Source organism: Limulus polyphemus, unplaced genomic scaffold (assembly GCF_000517525.1).
Source record: "Limulus polyphemus unplaced genomic scaffold, Limulus_polyphemus-2.1.2 Scaffold23, whole genome shotgun sequence".
Lineage (NCBI taxonomy): Eukaryota > Metazoa > Arthropoda > Merostomata > Xiphosura > Limulidae > Limulus > Limulus polyphemus.
This window is the reverse complement of record NW_013665633.1, coordinates 1,006,649-1,030,491: the sequence shown is the minus strand read 5'-3', so window position 1 is coordinate 1,030,491 and position 23,843 is coordinate 1,006,649. Positions and strand designations below refer to the sequence as shown.

Sequence of the window (23,843 nt, the reverse complement as noted above, 5' to 3'; positions counted from 1 at the left end):
TATCTGAATTTTTAATAAAGTATTTATACTAAAGGTTTTTCCATGAATTTCCAAAGCCTTTTTTGAGTCAATCTGATTGGAAAGTAATTTTCATACCAAGAATAAAAATAGTTCTTTTATCTTACGGTTCCATTTTGAATTTACGTAACCTATAAAGCCTTATAAATGAATGTCAGTAATTTTTTTCCGGTAAAACTTTATATTTTATATGTTGTTTTCTCTACCTTAACACTAACTGTAGCTAATTCGTCAACATGCACTGAAAAGATAAGTTGAAAATTATGAAATACAATGAACAATACTTTTCCTCTTTCTTTGAATAAATCATTTGTTGCCACACTTTCAATTAATTATATTCATAATTTCAACAGCAAACATTTTCACATCCGTTTTCTACAAATTTTTCGCTTTGTTTCCTAACTTGTAGTGCATAAACAGTTTATCGGTCTGTGAAATATAATACTTCACAATTTGTCCCCCGGTGGGACAGCGGTAAGTCTTCGGATTTACAACGCTCAAATCAAAAGTTCGATTCCCCTCGGTGGACACAACAGACAACCTGATATGATTTTTGCTATAAGAAAACACGAACACTCTTCACAATTTAGCAGATTCTCATAAAGCAACATACCATGTAACGTGAAATATGTGTAATTGAACACTTAACTAAATAGGCTTAGTTTTAATCTAAATTCATTGTGCAAACAAAAACTCGTGTGCCTATAAAACATATATTTTAAATATCAAAAAATATAACAGTCACTATAATAGAATGTTCCAAAACTACTGTCATTTAACTGGCTTTCTAAGCAATGAATAGGGTAAAACAAATTATGTTACTGCTATGAGCAACAACTTCGCTTTCACGTGCATCAGTTGCTTCATCTTCACTAGCATCTATTGCCACCAAATTAAAATTAATGGTTGCAAGCTTAGAACAGAAAACGAAAACATACTCCTTATATTGTTTATAAACATATACGTCAAATAAGAACACGTGGCTTTAAAAACTGCCTTGAATGTCAAGGATAAATAGATGAGGCTTCTGTTGTGAGTTGGAAACATACATTAATATTTCAGCAAATGGAGAAGTTATGACATTAAAACTAAACAATTGACTTTGTCATTATCTATAGTTTGGGTTTATATTAATTAGGCACTATAGAAACTATACTTGAAGTTATACAAACTACAAAGGGGAAAATTGTGAGCACATGCACATCATGTGACAACACAAGTGAAAATTGAGAACTTTTTTATATTCCTTTTCAAATTAAGGTATTATAACTCAAATACTATACAAATTTGGATTGTAAATTACTTCCTGATGCTAAGTTTATTGACATACGCTCATAAGAAAGTTGCTAGATTAAATTTTTAATATAACACTGTAAAACATCATGGCATGCACAGACAACTGGCACTATGTGCAAATATTTAACAAGATTAAAACACAAAACAGTAAAGCGTTTTATAGATAAAACAAATTTAATTATAGAAAAATAACCCTTTTTTCAATTAATTGCAATAATAATAAAAAGCATGAAATCCATACATTATCTGTATTCAGGAGCTGTGAATGTATAGCTAGTGTACATGATTACAGGTTTTATTCTATCCTGAAACTATGATAACACTGTACTGATTTCATTATCCCTGGCACCAGTATCCAGTAGTAATTTGCTGTCTTGTTGTGGATATTCCGGCATTGGAACATCCACTAAAGCATGCTCCAGGAACCAGAAGGCTTGAACACATTCCTCACTCCATCAAAGTTATTCTCAATTTTAACAAGAGCGGGTGATAGTAGTGTCCATTTTAGACAAGTTGGCCACAGATCATCTATAATACAATGCAAAACTGAGGAAATTGCAGACTTCTTGTGTGGCCACAGGTTGAGGACAGTCTCTTAAACTGCTATATTAGCAGGATATCTAGAGACTCCATTTTTACTTATAATGTGACCAAGAAAACCCACTTCTTTGAGCAGGAATGCACATTTTGCGGGGTTCAGCTTTAATCCTGAATTATTTATCTGCTAGAATCACATATTCAGATTCTCAGCAGAGACTCAAATGTGACTCAAACACCAAAATATCATTGATATAGGCCTGACATCTCCTCCATTACAGTCCTTATTTTTGTATAAGTTCTGTTAGCCTCTCAAAAGTGTTCTGCCTGTTACACAAACCAAATGGCATGATACAGAACTCATAAAAACCATCTCTCGTGCTGAAACCAGTCTTAAATCAACTCTCATCATCCATCTCAACTTGCCAATATCCAGATGTTTGGTCTAAAATGTTGAAACAATGAGAACCTTCTTCATGTCCTAGCATTCACCTGTTTGTGATAAGAAAAGGCAACACTGCAAATTATTGCTTTCATCCATCTAAAATCAACACAGCATCTTGGTTCACCTTTCTTCTTCCTGACAATCACTACCAGAGATGACCAAACACTCTCCAAAGGTTGTGTGCCCCTATAGTGACATCATTTATCATTTGCTGTTGTTTCTCCTGAATCTGCTAAGTCATGATCATAACTGATATCCTTGGCTTCTTTGCTTCTGGGAAAAGTCTGGCCGTTGCTGATTCTCCTGAGTTTGCTGAGCCATTCATTAGAATCAATAGCCTTGCCTATTTTGGTGTACATAAGAAGGGTGATCTCTAACTGCAAATTTCTTTCTCTTTAGCAATGATCTCGAAGTTACCAATTTGTACCTGTTTATGACAGAAACTGCCTTTGGTAAGGTACGGGTATCACTTACACTAAGTAATTCCTCATGATCTTAATAGAAAAGTTACCAATGAGCTCATCGACGAGTATGTCTTCATGATCTGTTTAAGCCATTGCAGGGTAAGCTTTATCATTAATAAGGCACAGATGATCCACACAAGTGGTCAGAATATCAGTGGCACTTTCTTTCTGAGCCTAGGATTCTGCTCAGTGGATCACTCAATTCTTTAATTGGTCAGCACAATTAGGCTATGACTGTGTCCCAGTCTTTTTGTTGCACCGCATTCAAATACTTGATGGAATCCAGGGCTTGACCATTTAAGCTCAGGATCAGATGTTGCCCTGCCTGCTCCTGAGTCTAGCTGTTTCATTTGCTTCAGAAAATGGTTCAAATCTGACTTCACCATACTCTATTTGGCTTCATTCTTAAGAACCCTTGAGGGTTCTTGGACAATGCATAACTGAGATGCCTCCAATATCATGGGTACATATTAGTAGATGTATTCAGGAATTCCACCTCCAGAACAGTAGAGTGATGAGCTACTCTTGGCAGCTCATCCTGAAGCTCTGCATGACCTAAGATTTCCTCACTAGCCATGGTTGTCATGGCAGGATACCTCCTGCCTCAGAGAAAGTCACAACTTCCCCTTGATTCATGGTATTTTCCACTTGGTACCCACTGCCTCATCTGCTGGGGAAACAAATCTATCTGGCAGGTTCATTCTCAAGCAGCATTTCTAGTTCTTATTACCTCAAGTGATCTTGACCAGAGCTAAGATTGTTTTGTTCTGGATGATGATGACCTGAAATTCTTGGAAAAACCAGCCATGTGGTCACAAACTCATCTGACATCACTCCACCTAGGCAACTCTCAGTCACCCATGCTTCTCTTGTGCAGAGATCGATTCTTAGAGACAATGTCTAATCTGCTATTCTGGTACACAGGATGCTGACTGATCCTTCTAAGTCTGCTGGTGCAGAGAGAGAGAGAGATCGACGTCTTGGACTTTTGCAACATTAGCAAAAGTCCTAATTCCGGGAATGGACTTCTAGGCTCAATGCTCCTCTCATACAAAAATCTCTCTTCATCGGCAAACACTCTCTCTTAGTTGTAAGTAGTTCTACATGCATAAAGTGTCATTCTTTAAGTGAAAAGTGATCATTTAAACACGTTAACACAAGAGTTAAAGTAAAAGCAGTATGCAAGTTAGTAAAAACATAAAACTCCACAATAAAATTCTAAGGTCACAGCACCAAGATTTTTCCTTGTATCTATTCTGTGTTATTCTCAGGTTAAAAAGCTGATTTTCACAAAGAGTATCCAATATATCCTTTTTATAATGTGAGGATAAATCACTAAGTAATACTGAATTTATCTAAACTCACAGAGTTAAAGCTAAGAAATAAACATACTAGATACGTTGTATGATACGTGATGAAAACAGTATTTATTTAATAATACACAATCACAGTGTGCATACTTGTGTTGAACACTGGACAGTCGTATTTCACTGGATTCGGTAGTGTACCTGTTTACCTACTTCTAATTTGGAAGATATGGCATTTACCCACTTCTCATAGAAAAGGTAACCTAAGTTCTTACCATGTCTGACCTGGAGCATCAAATAGTGGGTATGCACTATTTTATTTGCCACTCCACCACTGTGATTAACTCATTTTCTTCCTTCGAGATATCTTTCCGTCACCTAATTCACTTGAGGTTTCCTGTAGTGCTGTTTAACGGAAACGTCAGATTTGCCCATGATGTTCATCTGACTTATCATTCTCAATTAACATAAAGGAGGCAGTAACCTCGAAATGTTATCTGGCATATCAGTAAATAACACTGCTATCGTCTACATTCTGGAACAATTTGCAGTGTTAGAGCAGAGCAAGTATTATCTCCACAGAATAATAAAGGAAAAGGCATGTAAAACGAAAGGGTTTTCTTGGCCAGATGTTATGCAAAATTTGCATAAACTTAGAATAAATGAAAAATATTGGAAATTTCTACATTAAAATAAGAAGACTGAAACGTGTGAGATACCTGCGTACCATATATTACACGTAAAAAAACAGTTAATCTAAATATTTCCAAAAATCAGTTGATAGGGTTCTGTTTAATAAAGTGTTTTGCAACTTACAATGCAGGGTAATAAAAAGTTAGGTTAATTTACTCAGATTGTTCACAGTTACTTATTTAATCTTTAAAAAATCACGAGGTTGCCAAATAAGCTTTAGAATGGTTGTTATATTTTGTAAACATTTTATTTCCTAACAATGGAGAAAATTTATGTTCAAAATAAAAATGAAGATATCACCTTAACGAGTTATTAAAGTAAATATTTTTATTTTATATATAAAGTTTTTAAAGTTAGACAAATATTTGTGTGTACCTAATGAGGGGTCTTAATGAGTCTATGGACTTACAATGCTAAAATCCGGCGTTTGATATCCAGCAGTGGACAGAACACAGATAGCCCATCATGTAGTTTTGCGCTAAAACAATGACAACAATAATTTGATGAGGTCGGTGCCGTAGACATCGCAACAACGTTTCTTTTAACAAAAAGTATAATAAAACGTAATTTAATTTCTTACTGCTAGAGGGACAAACCAAAATGCGCAAGTGCTTTTGCGGTATACTAGAGTTGTTGTTTTATCGTTTTGTATTTACAGTGTTAATTTCTAATGAATGTGATATTATTACAGACACCGTATCTTACATCACTTTCTAAATATTCTGAGATTTCTGGTAAGTCAAAATGTCAGTTAGAATTTAAGCTAACAGATTGTTTTATTCTTTATAAAACAGCGAATTTATAAATTATAAGCATATTGATATAGTGATACATTAAATGTGTTAAAAAAGTCAAATGACTACTGACACTGACAGTACACTTCATCAGTAAAACACAGTAGCGTGCAGGTAAAACTAAAAACAAAACGAAACAAGTAACAATTGATGACAGATAATACGCCGATATTATTGTACCTCACGTAAAGTACCATAGTTCAGTTCACGTGTTTTATTCAGTTATTGTACCGTATTTTCCATAATTTATATGTTACAACTTACACTACAAGTGCTCTACAGATTGCACTAAATTTGCTTAACTACTACTACTACTGAGTAGTAGTAGTGCTACTGCTGGGCACCAGAGCCATACCTCTTTCATAAAATTACTTAATTAGATTATTAGGAAAACGCGTATGTTCAAAAAACAATATAAGACAAAAATACAAAACCATATTACCGAGCGCTTTCAAAAGGTGAGTTTTTCTTCATCAGGGGCAAGCTGGGAAGTGCTGCTAGTGATACTCGTAGTCATACTCAATATAACGGTAGCAATAGTACTCATTAGTTGTGGGTTTAGTCAGTATGTGATATCAGTATTATTGAAATGAAAAGCTATTCTCAAGCCACATTTTTTAATATTATATAATTCTGTAATTATTAGATAGTATAATAAAAGTTTTTTTTTTGCATAAATGGATATATTAAATCTTAGCAACAACACTGCTTTTAGTTTTAGTGTCCAGCAGTGATCTCAGAATTTAAATTATTATTACTAAGTATTCACTTCAATTGTTATCCTAAAACTTGGTCTCATTTTTGGATTTTTTATTTTCTTGTATGGAATTACCTTTAGATATTAATGGTTTAACTTTCAGGCTTTAAACTCTATTCATTAAATTGTTTTCATACAAATGTTTAGTACAAGAATAACCCATCAACTTTGTAGATTAGAATAATAAAGATGTTTATATTTGCAACTTAGTAGTAAATGGTCATTTACTGATTAAGTCTATATATGGATAGAGAAAAAAATTATTAATTGTGAGACATCAAATCATAATGTCCTAATTCTCTACTTCTTTCATTAAACATAAAACTAAGCACTGAATCCAGTCCTAATTCCAAAAATATTAAACTTTTTTTTAAACTTCTGCACAGTAATTTGATCCACAATTATGAAACATTGGAGAAATATATTGGCTTTAACTAGAAATGTGTCTGACCTCTCCAAATCTCAAATTTATGACCTCTTAAGTATTGTCTTACTGCCTTCAGAATTCAACACAAAAATAATCTGATACATACATCATATTACATATTAATTCTTTAATACTTTTGAATACTTTAATCAAATCATCCCCTATTTTCTCTCTCTCTCTCTCTTCTTTTTTTTTTTCAAAAGAGGACAGGTTTCAAGGAATTTTATCCTCTTATGACAACCCATTCATCCATGGAATCATTCTGGTTCTAGTATTGGAGGAAGCATTTTTGGATTGATCAGGCAACTCAGAATAGTATGCAAAGCACACTTTTCCATGCAAAGAATGTCAGTGCTAGGGGTTCTAGGGGCATACTCCCCTCAGGAAAGTTTTAAAAAATAGTTGCTCTGAGATTGAATTTTGTGCTAATTTTACTATAATTTATTGAAAGTATTAATCATTTGCAAGCACTTTATGATTCACAAAAATAGAAGCTCACCGGTACTTGTACTCACCATAGCTAGAGGCAAGCACAAGCATGTACACTTGTATATTATGCATGTAATTTATTATGCATTGTTATGCTGATTCCTACTACTATAAATCTTATCTATTTACCTAGAACCAGTTTAAAAAGCCCAACAGTTACTGTGACAAAATGTTGGTCTGGCTGCCCAGTCTGCCAGACCTGCTTAAGTACATATATAGTAGTACTCTTCTGAACCTTCTTCAATAACTGAGTATACTTCCTAAGGTAAGAGGACCAAAATTACACACAATACTCCAAATTAGGCCTGTTTTCAAATTTTACTGAACCATACTATGAGCATGGGACAATTTCACTACACTTGCCCAAATCTTTTGCAATAAACAGAAGATAAGTGTGTTTTTGCTAAGTTAAAACTATGAATTACATCAAATTTTAAAGTTTAAATTAAAAGTAGTAATTTTATTTACAGTCATGATATTTCAGTCATACTGTTTTAATTAGTAGTGTAACTGAAGAAAAGAATACTGACATAGTGTTGGCATAGTAATTCAAGCCATTGAAACAAAAAGTGTTCTATTGATAGTAGTAAAGCTAAAAGAATTTTAGGGTATATTTATTCAAAGAACTATTGACTACAAGTAAAAAGAAGTAATTATACAAATCTTTCATTAAGCCTCACTTGGAATACTGTGAACAGTTTTGGTCTCTCGTCTAAGAAAGGATATTGACTTATTGAAAAGAGTTCAGAGAAAGGCTACTAGGATGATTCTGGAGTGAAAGGTTATCTTCTGGGGATAAGTTAAGATCTCTTAACATATTTTTTGTTAAGAAAATCATGGTTCCTCCCCAGTAGCTCAACAGTAAGTCTGTAGGCTAATAACACTAAAAACTGAGTTTCAATATTTGTTATGGACACAAAATAAATAGCCTGTTATGTAACTTTGTGCTTAACAGGCAACAAAAAAAAGGAAATCAGGATGAGATATAACCTTATTAATTTTTACAAGGCATCTGTGGATCAATAAATTTGAAAAAGACAGGCTAGGCTCCAGTTAAGGCAGTTTTGTTTTGCTAAGAATGTGATTGACTTATGGAATGATTTTCTGTTAGAAGTAGTGGAGGCAAGCACTATACAAGAGTGTAAGATGGGAATCAATGAAAACTGAAGAGCTGGTTTAAATTTTTACATCTCTCAAGAGTGAATGTGTAAAAACAGCCTTGAAGGGCCAAATGGTCTCTTGTTGTTAAAATGTTACCCGTGTAATTGAAAACTGGTACATGTTCTTGTGATGTATACAAGTTCTTCATATAATCTGTTAATCTGGTATACTTGCACTCACTTGTACTGTTTAAAAATGTTTGTCATGGTTATTTAGGTTTTGTGTAAGTTTTGAATAATATATGTATTTTAGAATCTGGTCAAAGTAACTTTGAGTTTGAATAAAAATGTAATATTTTTAAATATTTTTCTTTTTTTATCCATTACAATGAATTAATTACTTTCAGTTCATTTCAACTAACTTCCATAACATTCTACCAGTTGGAAATAAGAAAGGATTTTTTAAATTACATTAACATGCAATGATTAGTCAATGCATTCTTAAATCAACCTTTACATATCATGGTTAAAAATAACACCTAACTAAAAATGCCATTCAATGCGAATTTAGTACAGTAAAATAATCAAGGAGCAAAATAAAGCTTGATAATATTCTCTTTTTAATATTAACCTTAACTGTCAGTAGTATACATAGCCTCCCACACACACACATGCAGCCCAGCCCAGTCCAGCCCTACTAATATATATATAAGTAAAAGATTCCATTGAATTATAATGTGAAAAAATAAAACCATGCTTTAAAATCTTCCATATAATATTATGGTTGGAATACGAAAATCTCAAGTAGTTGACTTGTATGGAGCTTCAAAGGTTGCTGTGCTGACCCTATTCACAGATAAGTCACTGCATCTGAAGAATATTAATTTTCTGTTTCCTACAAGTGGGCCTGTATGAATTGGATAGGTTTCTGAGCAAAAGAGGTGTTTTTACGTTTCACAAGATGACTTCATTAGCTGGTTCAGGTGGACTCCTGGGACCATAGTTAATCAAGATATTTTCTTAAAATACCAAATTTTACTTTGTATAAAAGAAAATTGGGACTTAATACTTACTGAACTATTTTCAGGTTCTCAATATAAGTCTAAATAGGTTATAATTTTATTGTATAGATCACTGTTTAGGTGCCATTTGGAGTATTCTACTCGGTTTGGGACTCCTTACCTTAAGAAAGAAATTGGTAAAGGTTCAAATGAGGGCTACTAGGATGTTTCCAGGGATGGAAAAGTTGTCATAGGAAGACAGGTAAAAATCTCTAAAATTGTTTTCTCTTGAAAAATTAAAGGAGATCCAATTGAGATGTTTATGATTGTGAAGGAAATTTATAGTGATTATGCATCAAATTTTTTCATACTTAATAGTGAGAATTATAAAACAAGTGGACACGAATGGAAATTTTGACAGGGTAGGCGTCATCTTAAGCTGAGACAGCTGTTTTTCTAATAGGGTGGTTGACCTTAGGAATGGATTGCTTTAAGGTGTGGTGTATACAGTAAGTTTAAGGGATGGCTTGATAAATATTTAAATGATAAGCACTCAATTTCATGTTTTTTTTTGCTTTGATTTTATAAAGTTTAGTTTAGAGAATGGAACACCCTTGAAGGACTAACAGGCCACTTGTTTTCCTTAAATGTTATATTAATCTTATTTAGAGAAAACTTTATGGAGTAATTAATGTGAGAGGACGTGACGAAGTCATTATATACAGTTTGGTCTACTTTTAAACCTGACTGAAGAACAGAAGCAAAAAAACCCTTCAACTCATGTACTGCACTCTTTAAAATCCAGTCCATAACCATTAATATAAATGTAATTGACTTCATTTTTACATTAAATTATAACATAAGTAAAGAAAAACTATGTTTCAAAAATTTTCAAAAGCATATCCAAACTTTTGGCAGGAACCAACTCAAAGAATAATTTATCTTTTTATTAACAATTTGAAGAAAAAATGATACTGCCTAAGAATAAGAGAAATTATATGTTTCTAGCATTTAAAATTTTTTTCCTCTGATATTTCAGTCTCTACTGTCAAAACTGTTCATCAGTGTAAGTACATCAAAACTAACAATCTTAAAGATCCAAACTTCTCCAGTTGTACTAGTTCTGCATAACTCAAAGGAATTGCATTTTAATCATCTTTACCTGCATCATCCAGCAACTCAATATATGTTTCTATAATAAGGAAAACGAAATAAAAAACAATAATTGTGAAGAAAAGTTAGATTATTATGAAAAAAGAGGAATCTAAAGCAATTGGAAGTTAATATTAATTATGCAAAGAATGTATTTGACTCAGTCTGTCTTACACAGTACATGCCTGAAGAGATCACCTAGTGACTATATTGAAGGAATTATGGCTTACAACACTGTAGTTTTGAATTTCTCTAAGCTAATTAAAAGATGAGTTCTGAGGTAGTACACCTTCATTTTTATTTAATTATTATTATGTTTATATTTTACATACAATTAATTTTAAAGTGGTATGAGACAACTCAACTAAAAGACAGAGGAAAATGTAACATTATTCCCAGAGAGAGAGAGACAAACTTTCTTTCAGTAGCTGGTGTTGAGGTCTTTATCTTAGTAATTAGCCTGTGGTTATAGCAATATGTAAGTAAATCTGTCACTTTATGCAAGTTATTTGATCAGATGTTTGTTCAATAGGCATTAATCATCCCATGTTGAATTGTAATCTCTTTGTCTGGTTGTAAAGAGAGCTGAACACTGATAGGGCAGATACTCTAAAAAAATGGGAATTTTAAATATTGCTTGAAACTTGATTAGAGCTTATAAATGTCTTGAGCTTTGATTAACCAGTGAATTTAAAAGTGTTGTATTTATTATTAAGTTGATTTAATAATAATTTATCAAATTAGGTTTTTACTTTCTGTTTGTTTTTCCCCTAACCTCTTGTGTTATGTTTTAAGTTCAGTTATGTCACATGTAAAAGTCTTGGCCAAGCATTTTTTAATTGTGAGCAGGTTTTAACATGTAAAAGTTCTAATAAACACCTTTTAATTTTGAAGAACCCTGGTATTAAAATTTAAATTATTCTTTGTGTAGAATAAAGGATTCTTGAAAGATTGAGAAGTTTAGTCTTGGTAGTGGAAAATAATTTAATCATAATGTAGTACACATAACTTTGTTGGAGTTTAATCTAGAAAGATTTTTGAATGGTTAATGTATTAAGAGTGGATTCTAAAATATTTTAAAACAAAATAATGTTTATAACAAAAGTCTTCCACAAATATATCAGTTGCTTAAGAAAACTGAACTTTTTTTAAGCAGTAAGTTATAAACACTTTGAAATTACATTTAATTACGATAATTTCAGAATTAAATATCATTAGAATGTATTAGTATTTTTAATGAAATATTGTTGAAAAATGTTTAAAGAGTTAAATAATTTGCAGTTAATATTATTTAATAAAATGGATAAAACTGTTTATTAGTCTCATATTACCGTGTATCTGTAAAATACTAAACTTATGATGAATAATAATTTCTTTAGTTTAAATTAGCTCTGTAATACATAAATTGTAGACCTGCTTAGAAATCATTATAAATTTTGTTTTGTTCAGTATGTGGTAAATAAATAAGTTAAAGTGAAATGTGAAGAACAGTAATGGTTACTTTTGTTTCATGACTTTACAGTGTCCTTTTATTATGGAAGACTACAAATTCAGTATGTGGTAAATAAATAAGTTAAAGTGAAATGTGAAGAACAGTAATGGTTACTTTTGTTTCATGACTTTACAGTGTCCTTTTATTATGGAAGACTACAAATTTCTTTTCAAGGTTGTTTTAGTTGGAAATGCTGGTGTTGGAAAAACCTGCCTTGTAAGACGTTTCACTCAGGTAAAGTGTGGATAGTTTTAAAGCTTTTGTTATTAAGATGTGAGATAACACTGTTTTATATGAATAATTGCCTAACATATTTCATGACCAAAACTATATTGAAACATGACAAGTCGGATGGGTCTTGCGTTCTTCTCTGGATACAGGCCTGTGATAATTTATCTCTGCATATGCTTATTCTGGTATGTATATCATATATTTCTTACATACTGTATTACCCAAGCCACACTGCACATGCACAGTCTGCCAACGCCCTGAGATATACAGTCTGGTTGAGCAGACTGTACATTCCGACCACCTATATGACACTTTATCACTATATAGATCCTTTGACAGTACCTTTCTGTGCTATCACTTATAGTGGGTGAAAAATAGTCCCTACTTTAGATGGGTGTAGTTTCTCATCAAGTGATGCTCCTGCTAGATCTTAACCCCGTAATGGGTGATGATGCATTCCATAAGTTTTCTCTTTCTGTCACAATAACCTCAGAAGGGAGCTCATTTTTTAATTTTTTATGTACACTAGTCTCTTTACCATCCTCCACACTTTCAATGTGTGTCTCTTGTGCCTTATCAAGAATGAGCTTTTGATATACACAAAGTGCTCAAGGGGAATGATGTACATGGAGTATGCATCACCTTCCTGTTGGTGTAGGACTAATCTGATGATGATTATGTCATAGAGTAGCAAAATACATATTATTACATGCAGGGGAAAGAGTATTGCTCAAGGGCTTGACATGTGTGCAAAACGTTTTTGGTCGTGGTGTAAGGTATTAACTCTGTTCTACAGGGAGGTAATCTATTTGAAATACATTTTCAGGTTAGGAAAATATTAACTTCATTTCACAAGTCTGTTATTGTTATGTTACAATTTATTTAACTTTTTGAATGTTAAGATTTTTAACCATGCTGACAATAGTTGATTTTATTGAGAATGTTTCTTTTATGCAGAATGGCTTGATCATTATTAGTAAGGGAGCCAGAATGTGAAAAAAGTATTTTCTTTACTGAGAAGTGTGACATTAAGCATGTGATATATGGAAGTTGACACGAATTTATTGTGTGAAAGGAGCATTGGTGCTATGGAAAGAAAAAAAAAAGAGTAGGAGATTATGTGTGATTATTAATAAAAACCCTAAGGCTTTCCTCCAAGTGTTTAGCAGGGACAAGAAAGGAAATAAAATTTGTGGTTCAACTTACAGAATTTACTTATTTAACAATGAGGAGGTTATTGTAGCCTTATACAAAGTTATACAGGTTTAAGTAACGTGATGTGTACGAAAGGACTTCAACATTTTAATTTTTTCTCTTGGTTATAGACGAGCTACAGGTAACTTGGTTCAGGTATTCAAAATTATTGGGGATTTGGATTGTGTTAGTGGTCAGTTTGAGTGTCAGAATGGAAAATTGAAAATGTAAATTTGAATGTTGGAGGTAATAGGTTTAAACGTTTGAACCTTGGTGCAGACGTGATCTTTAACAAATTAGTTTAATTGTTGTTGTTGATTAAGTGTTATAAACTGATAGAATGTATTTCCTGATGATACAGTGTGTACAATTAATTTGAATTATTTCAAGCTTTTGTTCAATAGGTATATAGACATTAAAGCTACATAATGCCAAAGGACATGCACATGATTCTGTTTCTTATCTGACTACAGGGCTTACTCTTTGGTTCACAGTTTTTATTTATTCTGTAAATTTAAGGTATTGAGCATTCTTAAAGAGGACAACATTCAAAGCACCAAGACAATATTAGAAACACTAAGACAATGAAGTTTAAGATTTTTCTCAAATGTTTAAGTCATAAAAACATCTATACATCTATTAAATACTTAAATAATATTAAATAGTTTGTTTACTTCAAAATTAAAATAAGAATTATGTATTTACAGTAACTGAGCTCATTAAATGAAATGAAATATGGAAAAACATGATTTCAGAAATCTTCGTAGAAACTAACAGTTCATTGTGAATATACATTTGACTCTATATTTTTAACTATACCATGCCAGAATGTATTTCAAGCTTAGCTATTATTTCAGGGTCTGTTTCCTCCATATCAAGGAGCAACAATTGGAGTTGATTTTTTAATTAAGACTGTAGAAGTTGAAGGAGAGAAAGTCAAGGTAAGAAAATTAAGTGAAATGCACATATTATTTATGTAATTACATCTGCTGGACAGCTTAAATATAATCATCATAAAATATTAATTAATGACTGCAGAAGATGAAATGTTTTAGTCCATGTTAAAACCTTCAATAAACTCTGAACTGATGCAATAATTAAGTTACTGTGCACAATTGCATGGTATCTTTAATGGTGTCATAGACAACTATCGTATACTAAGCTATTCTATAATTTAAGATTCATAAGAAAAAAAAAACGTTGAATGTTAGGTCTGGGAATTTGTTTTAAGTCATTTTCTAAATTTAGACTTTATAATAAAAGTTGTTGAGTGATATTATGTGCTATCCTCTGTGATGGTTGTAATGCTAGCCAACATTTTCTTTGTGTGAGGTCAGTTTATGATCATCAACATGGGGTGAAGATATCATCAAATTCTTCATATTCATGTTCTCAGCTAGTTATAGAGAGTGTATGAACTGTTAGTACAGTTTTAGTGCTTTCAAATTCAACTTTAGACATGAAGGACATAAAATTTGACTTAAAATGGTGTCCCATCAGTGGTTTTTTTTTTGTTCTTTACCTACTGGCCCATGTTAGGAAGATATGTTTATCATCTTTAATTAAGTTGTTGTAAAATTAGTTTATTCAGATTAGTTTACTCTCCATTTTTATTGTACTTTACCTGTAATAAGTTTGGTGATTTAATTCAGTTTTCATTTGTTTATATTGTATTTTTACCTGCTTCTGGCCATTTCGTTTTTTGTCAGTCCTTATCAATCAATAAATTGTATTTTTGTTTACACTTCAGGTCCAGGCTTAATCTCTTTGATTTCATCTAGCAATACGCTACACGGTGCTATTCACGAAACTTCTGTCACCCTATTCAAAATATGAAAATATGCTGTCGGGTTTGTGAGGCTAACATTAGCTACATGGCACAGCACTAAAAATAAGGTGTAGTGTACTGTCTTACATGGTACATTATGTGTATTTATTAGTGTTTGCAAAACAAATTACTTGAATTTTTAAATTTTCATTGAAAACAAACATTTAGACATAAGATTCATTTTTTGGGATTTTAATGAAACAAGATCTAGGACAATCTGAGGACTTCAAGTCCAATGATTCAGCAGCTTGATGCTCGATTGATATGAGGGAAAAAAGAGCAACTAAATAATTCTTTTCTATGTGGTCGTTGATCTCAAGTAAGTTGTGATTAATTTCAGCCTTGAGAAACTTCATTCTTCATTAGCAACCATGATTGGCAACTTCAGAAGAATTCTCAATGCAGTATAGACATTTGAAAACAGAGATTATTTTATTCTTCTCTAAATACTCTACTTCATAAATGGGGCTCATTCTTTGTAGGATGATTATTGACACTGCTTTTTTTTTTAGTTCATCATAGGGGTCAAGCATTCTTAACTCTCTTTATTGTTAACTGTTGATCTGTAAAAGCAGTGTCAAGGTCCATTAGTTTTTGCACTACTAGCCCTAAGGAAACTGCATTGGGAAAACATTAGCTAAAATAAAGTGTTTTTTATTATTATCTCAATAATAACGATCAATTTTGTTTTCTAACTTTATTGCTAAAATATCTTAATCCTTCCAATATGTACTACAAGTTCTGAAAAAGTTACAACCACAATAACTAGAGGAAAGTTAAGATTGAGTTTGCAGTGAATCATTTAAGTGTAAGAATTGATGCAGGCTGGAGATGAATTTTAAAACATAAGAACAGAAACGGGTTAAGTGGTACAATATGAGGAAGAAAACAAAAACTTTGTTTACACCAATGCAGTTGAATGTGAAGTGATACTGTTTGATTTACTGTTTTTTATATCAGTTAATCCAACAGTAGATGAATTGAGCTTTAAAGCACAAAGACGACCGTACATAACTGACTCAACTATAAAGATTCAACCACACACGTGTCCAGTCAGAGAACAAAGAAATAATGCTTCTATAAGTTTAGCCAATCAAACACAAGATTACAAAATGACCACACTGTATTCTCATGTGAAGGTCACTTTCCATTAATACAATCCAATAATACCATAAGAACAAAGAGATAATGCAATTTTTTATGCTCAAAATAAAAGAATCCACAGTTTTTAGGTAATACTGTACATGTATATGACAGTATGAGAAGTGACATGTTCCTACTAGTTACTGAGTGTCATCGAAATTGATGCCTGAATGTACAGGATTACATTGATCAGTTCATGTAGTAAGAACTAAGAAGCATTTGTGAAACTTCTTACTTCTAAAGAAGGTTGAATAAATGAAATAAGATTTTATTTTCTATAATCAACTTTAAGATAGTTCACATTTTTAGTATGTTTATAAGGCTTTAAAAGAGAAAGTAACCTGGTGAAAGTACAGCTATATTGTTCATTTTGGTTACTGTATTGTACCTGAGATTTTAACACAACTTATCAATAAAAAAGGAACTATTTGGCCCTTCAAAGTTCTCTTTGCAGAAAAGTTAAAATTTGAATCTACTCTACTTTTCAGAAAATCATCGATTCGCCTCTTAAACTCCACTATTGCCAAAAGTAACTTATTCCATAACTCGGTAATCATGTTAGGAAAATATAATTTCTTAACTGAAATCTAGCCTAGCTGTTTTTCCAAATCTTAAACTTGTGTCCTTTCCTCATATTATCATCAGAATATAGCACAAAGAAATCAATGGCCTTTATCCTATTGATGAACAGTCTCCTAAATTTGATATGATTGCCTCAGACCCTTTTTTTGTCAAGTGAAAATGAGTTAAGAGATCTTAACCTATCTTTATAAAATAACCCTTGCATCTCTGGAATCATCTCAATAGCTTACCTCTGAACCCTTTTCAATAAGTCTGTAAAGTCCCAGATAAGTAAATATATTGTTGAAGCCAAAAGATTATTCTAGACAAAGAATCAGAGGTATTTTCTCTATCATAATTATTTTTCCTCTTTGTTTAGCTTCTAGTAAATATGCTGTAAGACTGCATTGTTTAAGTTAACAGCTATTTTCAGTCTAACAGTCTAATCTACTTCATCTAATTAACTGCACATTAATTTTCTACACTAAAAGATAATTTTATTTTAAGCTTCAGATATGGGACACTGCAGGACAAGAGAGATTTCGTTCTATTACACAGAGCTATTATCGCAGTGCTCATGCTTTGATTCTGGTATATGACATCAGCACACAACCAACATTTGACTGTTTGCCAGATTGGTTGAGAGAGATTGAGCAGTATGCAAACCCAAGAGTTTTAAAAGTGTTAGTAGGTAAGTTAATCCATCTTGACAGAGCCAGTGTGAAAAATACCATGATTTTGTTTTAGGAAAGATTTAATGAAGTTACCTGTTAACACTTATAATAATGATTTATTTTTAAAAAATTGTTTTAATGAAGTGATTCAACAACTACTGTAAGCTAGAGCTAAGCACTTAGTGGAATTTGTTAATTGAATAATTGTCAGACTTACTATCGATAACATTCAACTAAATGATTATTTTCACATGAGATGGCTAAAGAAAAATTATAATATTAGAAATCAGGTTTTGAAATCCCTGGTAGGCAGAGCACAAATGGCCCATTGTGTAGCTTTGTACTTAATAACAAGCATAATGTCAATATTTCTATTATTTGGATAGTTGCATTAATCAAAAAATGGTAATAAATGAAAATAGTAATGAAAGTCATAATGGCAATATCTTTATTACTGTATAGTTGGAATAATGTTAAACAGTAATAATTGGAAACACTGGTTTCCATTAGTTTATTATTTTCATGACATTAATTGGCTTTATAGTAATTTTTATCACTAGGGGTTGAAATAATTGAAAACAGTAATAACTGGAAATACTAGTTGATTATTTTTGGGACATTAATTAATTTAATTGGAATGTTGATTAGCTGATTATTTTACATAACACTAATTAATGTAATTGACTATATCGAATTATTCAACCAGCTCTGTTGTAAGATATGCCACATCAAGTGTAAAAAAAAAGCAGTAAAACAATTTATCAGTAACATCTGAACATGTATATGGCTAAAATATCATAAAGTAAATAACAAATTCATTAAATAAGGTTAACTTGGGAATAATGCTTTACTAATGCTATAAAATGACTGTGATGCAATAAATAAGGTAAGATTTCAAGTCCATCAACACTGTTTTAATTTTGAGAGTATGTGTTTAACTTGTAAAGTAAACATAGTAAGTAAAACTTACAATAAGTATATTGAATTCATTTGAATACCTTTGTTGTAAAAATGATTTTCACTATATTTGTACTGCAATACCATACTTCCAATTTGTTGTGATGTGAATTTTTATCAACAGATCCAAGATCAATTCAGTATGTAACATCAAGTCCTGCAGAAATTCACATTTTCAGTAATAAGTTTACACTTGATTATTCTAGTTAGAGCACAACAGCATGCTTTATAAACTTTTACCTCTTCAGTTAGTCAGTGTTATCTATGTCATGTTCAAATCTTTGTTATATAGTTTCTAATGAGTGCAGTTATTGTATACTTGGAGAGAAATAAAAACACAAGTTACAGTATTATTATAATGTTATTTAATGGTGCTGAATGAATACTTCGAACATTCAGATTTTAAAAAAATATGTTATATTCATATAAGAACTGCAGTGTAAATAATGAAGATTTCATTTTTATGAAGGTATGTATGTAAGGGATATGAGTACCAGAATATTTTTCGTTTTGTATAATTGTATAATTCTACCCTGCATTGGCTTGGAAAAAAAGGTCTTTAGTATTACTTTGGGTGTGGTGTTTAATATCATTTGACAATATTTATAGGAAATAAAATTGATAGAGAAGATAGAGAAATCCCTAGCCATATAGGAGAAGACTTTGCAAGGGCTAATGAGATGTATTTCATTGAAACTTCAGCCAAAGAGGCAGACAATGTAGAAAAATTGTTCATGGAAATTGCAGCACAGCTTACCCATGAAGCATTGGTCAGCAGGTCACATTACAATGGTATTTCTGGAGAAGTCTCTTCATCAGTTATTGAATCTAAAGATGGAAGTGAAAGTCAGTGTTGCAAATTTTCGTGAGGTGGTTTTTACTTGCTAAGTAATTTTAACTAGCCTTAATTTCTACAGTATTAGGAAGAAATTCTAACAGGCAATGTATCTTGAAGATATGTGCTTCCAAGTTGAAACACAGTCTTTGATTTCCTGATGGTTTGTCCTTTGTGTAAGTCAGAACTCTGTGCATAAGTCGCATAAGGTCCCTTAGTATTCTAACAGATATGTTAAAATATGTTATGGAAAGTTACAGCATTTCTGTAATGGTGCAGTGTTGTAAATGTATGCATAAGTTAGTTGTTGTGAGAAAAATTCTACATGTAATTTCCAAACATTATTATGACATTTGTGGTATAAAACTGTTTATTTGTGAAGGCTGTAGTTATATTGTGGAAAATATCTGAATGTGAGAGTTAATATTATAATATAACATATGCTGTTCTATAGAAACTTGGTCGAATTCACGTGAAATCCAGTGGGACTTGTCAACATTTTCCTCTTCTATGTGATTTTAATAGTTTGGATATTAAAGTATTTAATTGTTTCCCAGTTTTTGTTAATACCAAACCTGATTTCCCTTTGTACTTGATTATTAGTGCACATAATTTAATTAATCATTATTAGTTTATTAAATTCTAACATTCAAGTATATATATTCTCTTTCTCGTGTACATGGTTTTTGTAAGACCTTTAGTACATTATAGAATTCCACAACCTTTGACCAATTATAGAGCTATGTATTAAAGCACTTAACTAAGGATTTACTGTGCACTGTTTGTGTGGCATTGTATTTTTCTGTTTAGGCACAAGGTGAGTTGTGTTAAGCACTTGTGGTTTCTCAAGGATTTCCAGCTAAGCAGAAAAGTCCAAGTCTGCAAAACGGGAGGTTCACAGATCTCGTATGTAGGTGTGTTTCTTGACAGGTGCAACAGTTGGGCCACAAAGAATAAGACAGGAAACAGGTTTATAGAGAAACAAATATTTAATGGAAGTATTCACATTTTACAATGTAAACAACAATGCGCTATTATACAGTGCGAGACAATGCTACAGCAATACAGTTTATGGTAGGCAAGTCATTGTGTGTTTGGATATGCGACCAAAAAGGGTGTGAGACTAGTAAGAGCAATGAAGACTTTTGTGAAAAATATGGTCTTGCTAGTGCATGTTCTTCCCGTGTAACTTAGGCCAGCATATAAAAGAAAATGACTAAAAGAGAGCAACTCCAAGTGAAAAGGTTACATAATAAAGTTATCCCTCACTTTAGTCTCACAAGAGCAAAATCCAAGTTTCCACTTGAATTTGACCACAACAATAATAATCCAAACTTTAACTATAAACCTATGCCCCACTATCCTATAAAGCAATTTATACACAATTCACTCATGAACTTAAACAACTACTTAAAGGTGAAAGCCAAATGGCACCCACACAAATGAAAATGAAAGTTAACCCTAAAGTTACAAGAAAGCTTGAGGAGTTCTTGGAGAAAAATATTACATAAAAGTACTTAAGCCTGTTATCAACAATTGAAAGTAATAACTTTTAAAGAGTTCTCATGTAGAAGTTAAATTTGAAGGAACACTAGAAAAATACTATTTAAGTCTAAATGAAACTAACTGTTATTCTATGTAAATCTCTGTAAAATTTAGGCACAATTTCCTTAAAATCTGTGCCAAATCTTGATAAAATCTACTCTTTCAAGTCCCAACACTGTTTTCAATATGGTAATAAACTCTTGAATATTTGACATAAGAGAACAGTGATTGATGCTTGTTAGATCAGCCAGCCAACAGGCAGTGAAGATCTTGGGTGATTCCACCCACAACTACTGCCCTATTTGCTGACAATGATAACTCAACGTGCTAATTAAAAATCACATTGTTATTCCTGCAAGAGAATTAGAAGATGCCTAATCTCTATTTGGCCCAATTAATTCCTGGGGAAAGTTTGTCAGAGAAAAAGAAAACATTAGTGGTCTTAACTTTAAAAGAAGTAGAAAACATGTAGTACAGCCTGGTATTACACACTACAACAAAATCCTCTTGCATGAAAATTGATTACAGTGAATAAGTGACTACATTTAAATCAGTCAAGCAAGCAGTGGCATTATAGAGTTATACAGACACAAGTCATAAATACCAAAATGTTTGATTAGGTTATATAACTAGTGCCATCTAACCTCTCTGCTAAAAATTGCAATGCTGCTTAAGACACTGGATGGTGTGCTTAATATTGTGCATTTTACCATATGACTGTTTTCACTTACTTGACAGTTTTTGTGGTTTTATAATGTGTCAAAGATTCTACATGTAATACATATAAATAGAGTGGAAATCTGTAAATTGTTTTAACAAAACTCTGATAAAATACTTGAGGATAATTATTGAGAAAGAGGTTGCATAGTTCATACACTATGCTTTCGAAATGCTCATGAAAATGTATATTTTATTTTAAGTTCATGTGTCTATTTATTGCATTTTTACATCAAGCCTTAATTTATTGAATACAGATTGTATAATTTCAAGTTGTGACTTGATTTTACATGTTTGTTTTTTTATTGTGTTTTGTATCTGCTGAAGTTTTGTCTGAGGTGTATTTTTACTTCATCTAATAGACTGAGAATAAGACTGTAGCAGACTTGTCTTAAAGTTTTCTCAGGGACTAGTAAATTAATGATGAAAGAGTGATGCTTCTTTCTTTTATATAACTTATAAATAAAAAATTTTAGATCTTGGATTCTAAATTTTTTCAAGATCTTTTCAGAATGTACAGTATCTGTTGGTTCAATCATTTTTACTATTTTAAATGTTTTGTGTAAGTTGCTCAGGGGAAGTACACTCTGACTTTCTGCTATCTTTATTCATCATTACTGTGAAGTGATAAAATTTTGTATTTTAATCTTTGAGGTTTTTATCCGTGCATTCTATTTTTTTTTCTTTAGAATGTTCATCTAGATGGTTAGATCAACATACAAAATACACTTAAAACTTACTTGAAATTTTCCATCTTAATAGGAACTTTTGAAGAACCTAGTTTATTTTCAATATGTTAAAATAACCAAAAATTCCTTTCATAAGAAGTTATATAGTTTTTACATAAGATTTTCAGATATGATATTTATAAGCAAAAGGCAAAACTTCAAAGCGGTTATTTTCTGAAACTGGTCATTTTAAAAAGAACAAGAAAATGGATAGAACTTGTGACATATTTTTAGATTCCTGCCTTTTGTAAAAAATCTAAATATTTCCTTGTTTGTTTCAAAGCTTCAATAAACCTTAAATTGCTACACATAAGAAAATAGATAAGTAAATAAATTCTACATATGTTTGGATTCTTCAAACCACCTTTCGAATGTATGTTTCATGCTTAACATTGACACAGAACTTTTGTATAAAATTTTTATAAATATTTGATAATTTAATTATTTCTTTACTGGTATTTCTGTTAGGGAGTTAAAGACTCAATGCATTGAATCATATTTATTAATATATAATTATAGAATGCATTATAATTCTTCCCACAAATTCAGTTTTAATTATGACTATGGTGCATATGTATGTATGTGTACATATAGAAATATGTACTAATTAATTTCTTCATATGTGACTTATTTATTATATCTTTTAAAACTGTATTTAGTATTTTTATTTTAAATTTAAACATATTACAGTGCAAGTTCACAAAAATTATGTTGTTAGATTTTAGCTAGTTGTCTGCACAATTTAGTTTCTTGTGCATTGATAATGAATATTAACCAGGTAAAATATATCAAACTAAGTACTTTTATTCACTTTTCTTATTTAATGTTTTTCTTACTTATGTTTTTCTCTTAAACCTTAAACAGGTTGATTTAGTACAGTATAAAATACTCAAATTTTAGTACCAGTGTCTTTCATTATTAATTTTGTCTTCAATGAAAAGAAGAATTAGTGCATACTAAGGAATTTGAACCTATATATTATGAGAAATGTACACTGTATTCTGGATTTACATATTTTCATTTTCTCTGACATGAGCAGACATAAGTTACAGCAACATATACTTTAATAAACGTTTTCACAGAATCAAAGTGCAATCTTATTATTCTGGGTAATTCTTGTTGTAAACACTGCAGGATACACAAGCTGATACATTCCACGTGTTCTCAGAGCAGTGGTCAAGTCGGATTATTCCTTTGCACATGCTTTGTTGCTCTCAAGAGTATTGTAATAAAACAATTTCCACTTGAGCGAGGTTAATCAGATATTTTAGACACTGTCATGACTCTCGAGGGTTAATCGCAACACCACCAGTGTAAATATGACAAACAATAATCTATTAAAGACATTTTCACAAAGTAAACGCATATCCAATGACGTAAAGAATAAGTTTGCTCTACACATGTTTGTGCTTATGACCTAATGTGTGCGATGTACAAATGCATGGTAACTTTTTACAT

At 31.6% G+C, this 23,843-nt stretch overlaps 1 protein-coding gene across 3 annotated transcripts; it reads left to right on the top strand.

The window, feature by feature from the left end:
- The first annotated feature begins 5,376 nt into the window (after positions 1–5,376).
- On the top strand, positions 5,377–22,698 carry LOC106458510 (ras-related protein Rab-30-like). 3 transcript variants are annotated; one of them, XM_022385139.1, is made up of 6 exons: positions 5,377–5,494; positions 9,470–9,590; positions 12,108–12,206; positions 14,255–14,338; positions 17,437–17,620; positions 19,170–22,698. In XM_022385139.1, exons 3-6 carry the CDS (start codon positions 12,120–12,122, stop codon positions 19,427–19,429), a joined length of 615 nt encoding a protein of 204 aa, XP_022240847.1. In that variant the 5' UTR covers positions 5,377–5,494; positions 9,470–9,590; positions 12,108–12,119; the 3' UTR covers positions 19,430–22,698. The 3 variants fall into 3 exon arrangements, with proteins under 3 accessions (XP_022240847.1, XP_022240851.1, XP_013773488.1); XM_022385143.1 differs by having other exon boundaries at positions 9,458–9,590; positions 17,443–17,620; XM_013918034.2 differs by having other exon boundaries at positions 9,458–9,590.
- The last annotated feature ends 1,145 nt before the right edge of the window (positions 22,699–23,843 follow it).

Bases quoted from the DNA above. Each gene is read 5' to 3' on its own strand.
- LOC106458510 (XM_022385139.1), top strand. From the start codon at position 12,120: ATGGAAGACTACAAATTTCTTTTCAAGGTTGTTTTAGTTGGAAATGCT. The intron at 12,207-14,254 runs GTAAAGTGTGGA...CTATTATTTCAG, and splicing joins TTGTAAGACGTTTCACTCAG to GGTCTGTTTCCTCCATATCA. The intron at 14,339-17,436 runs GTAAGAAAATTA...TTTTATTTTAAG, and splicing joins TTGAAGGAGAGAAAGTCAAG to CTTCAGATATGGGACACTGC.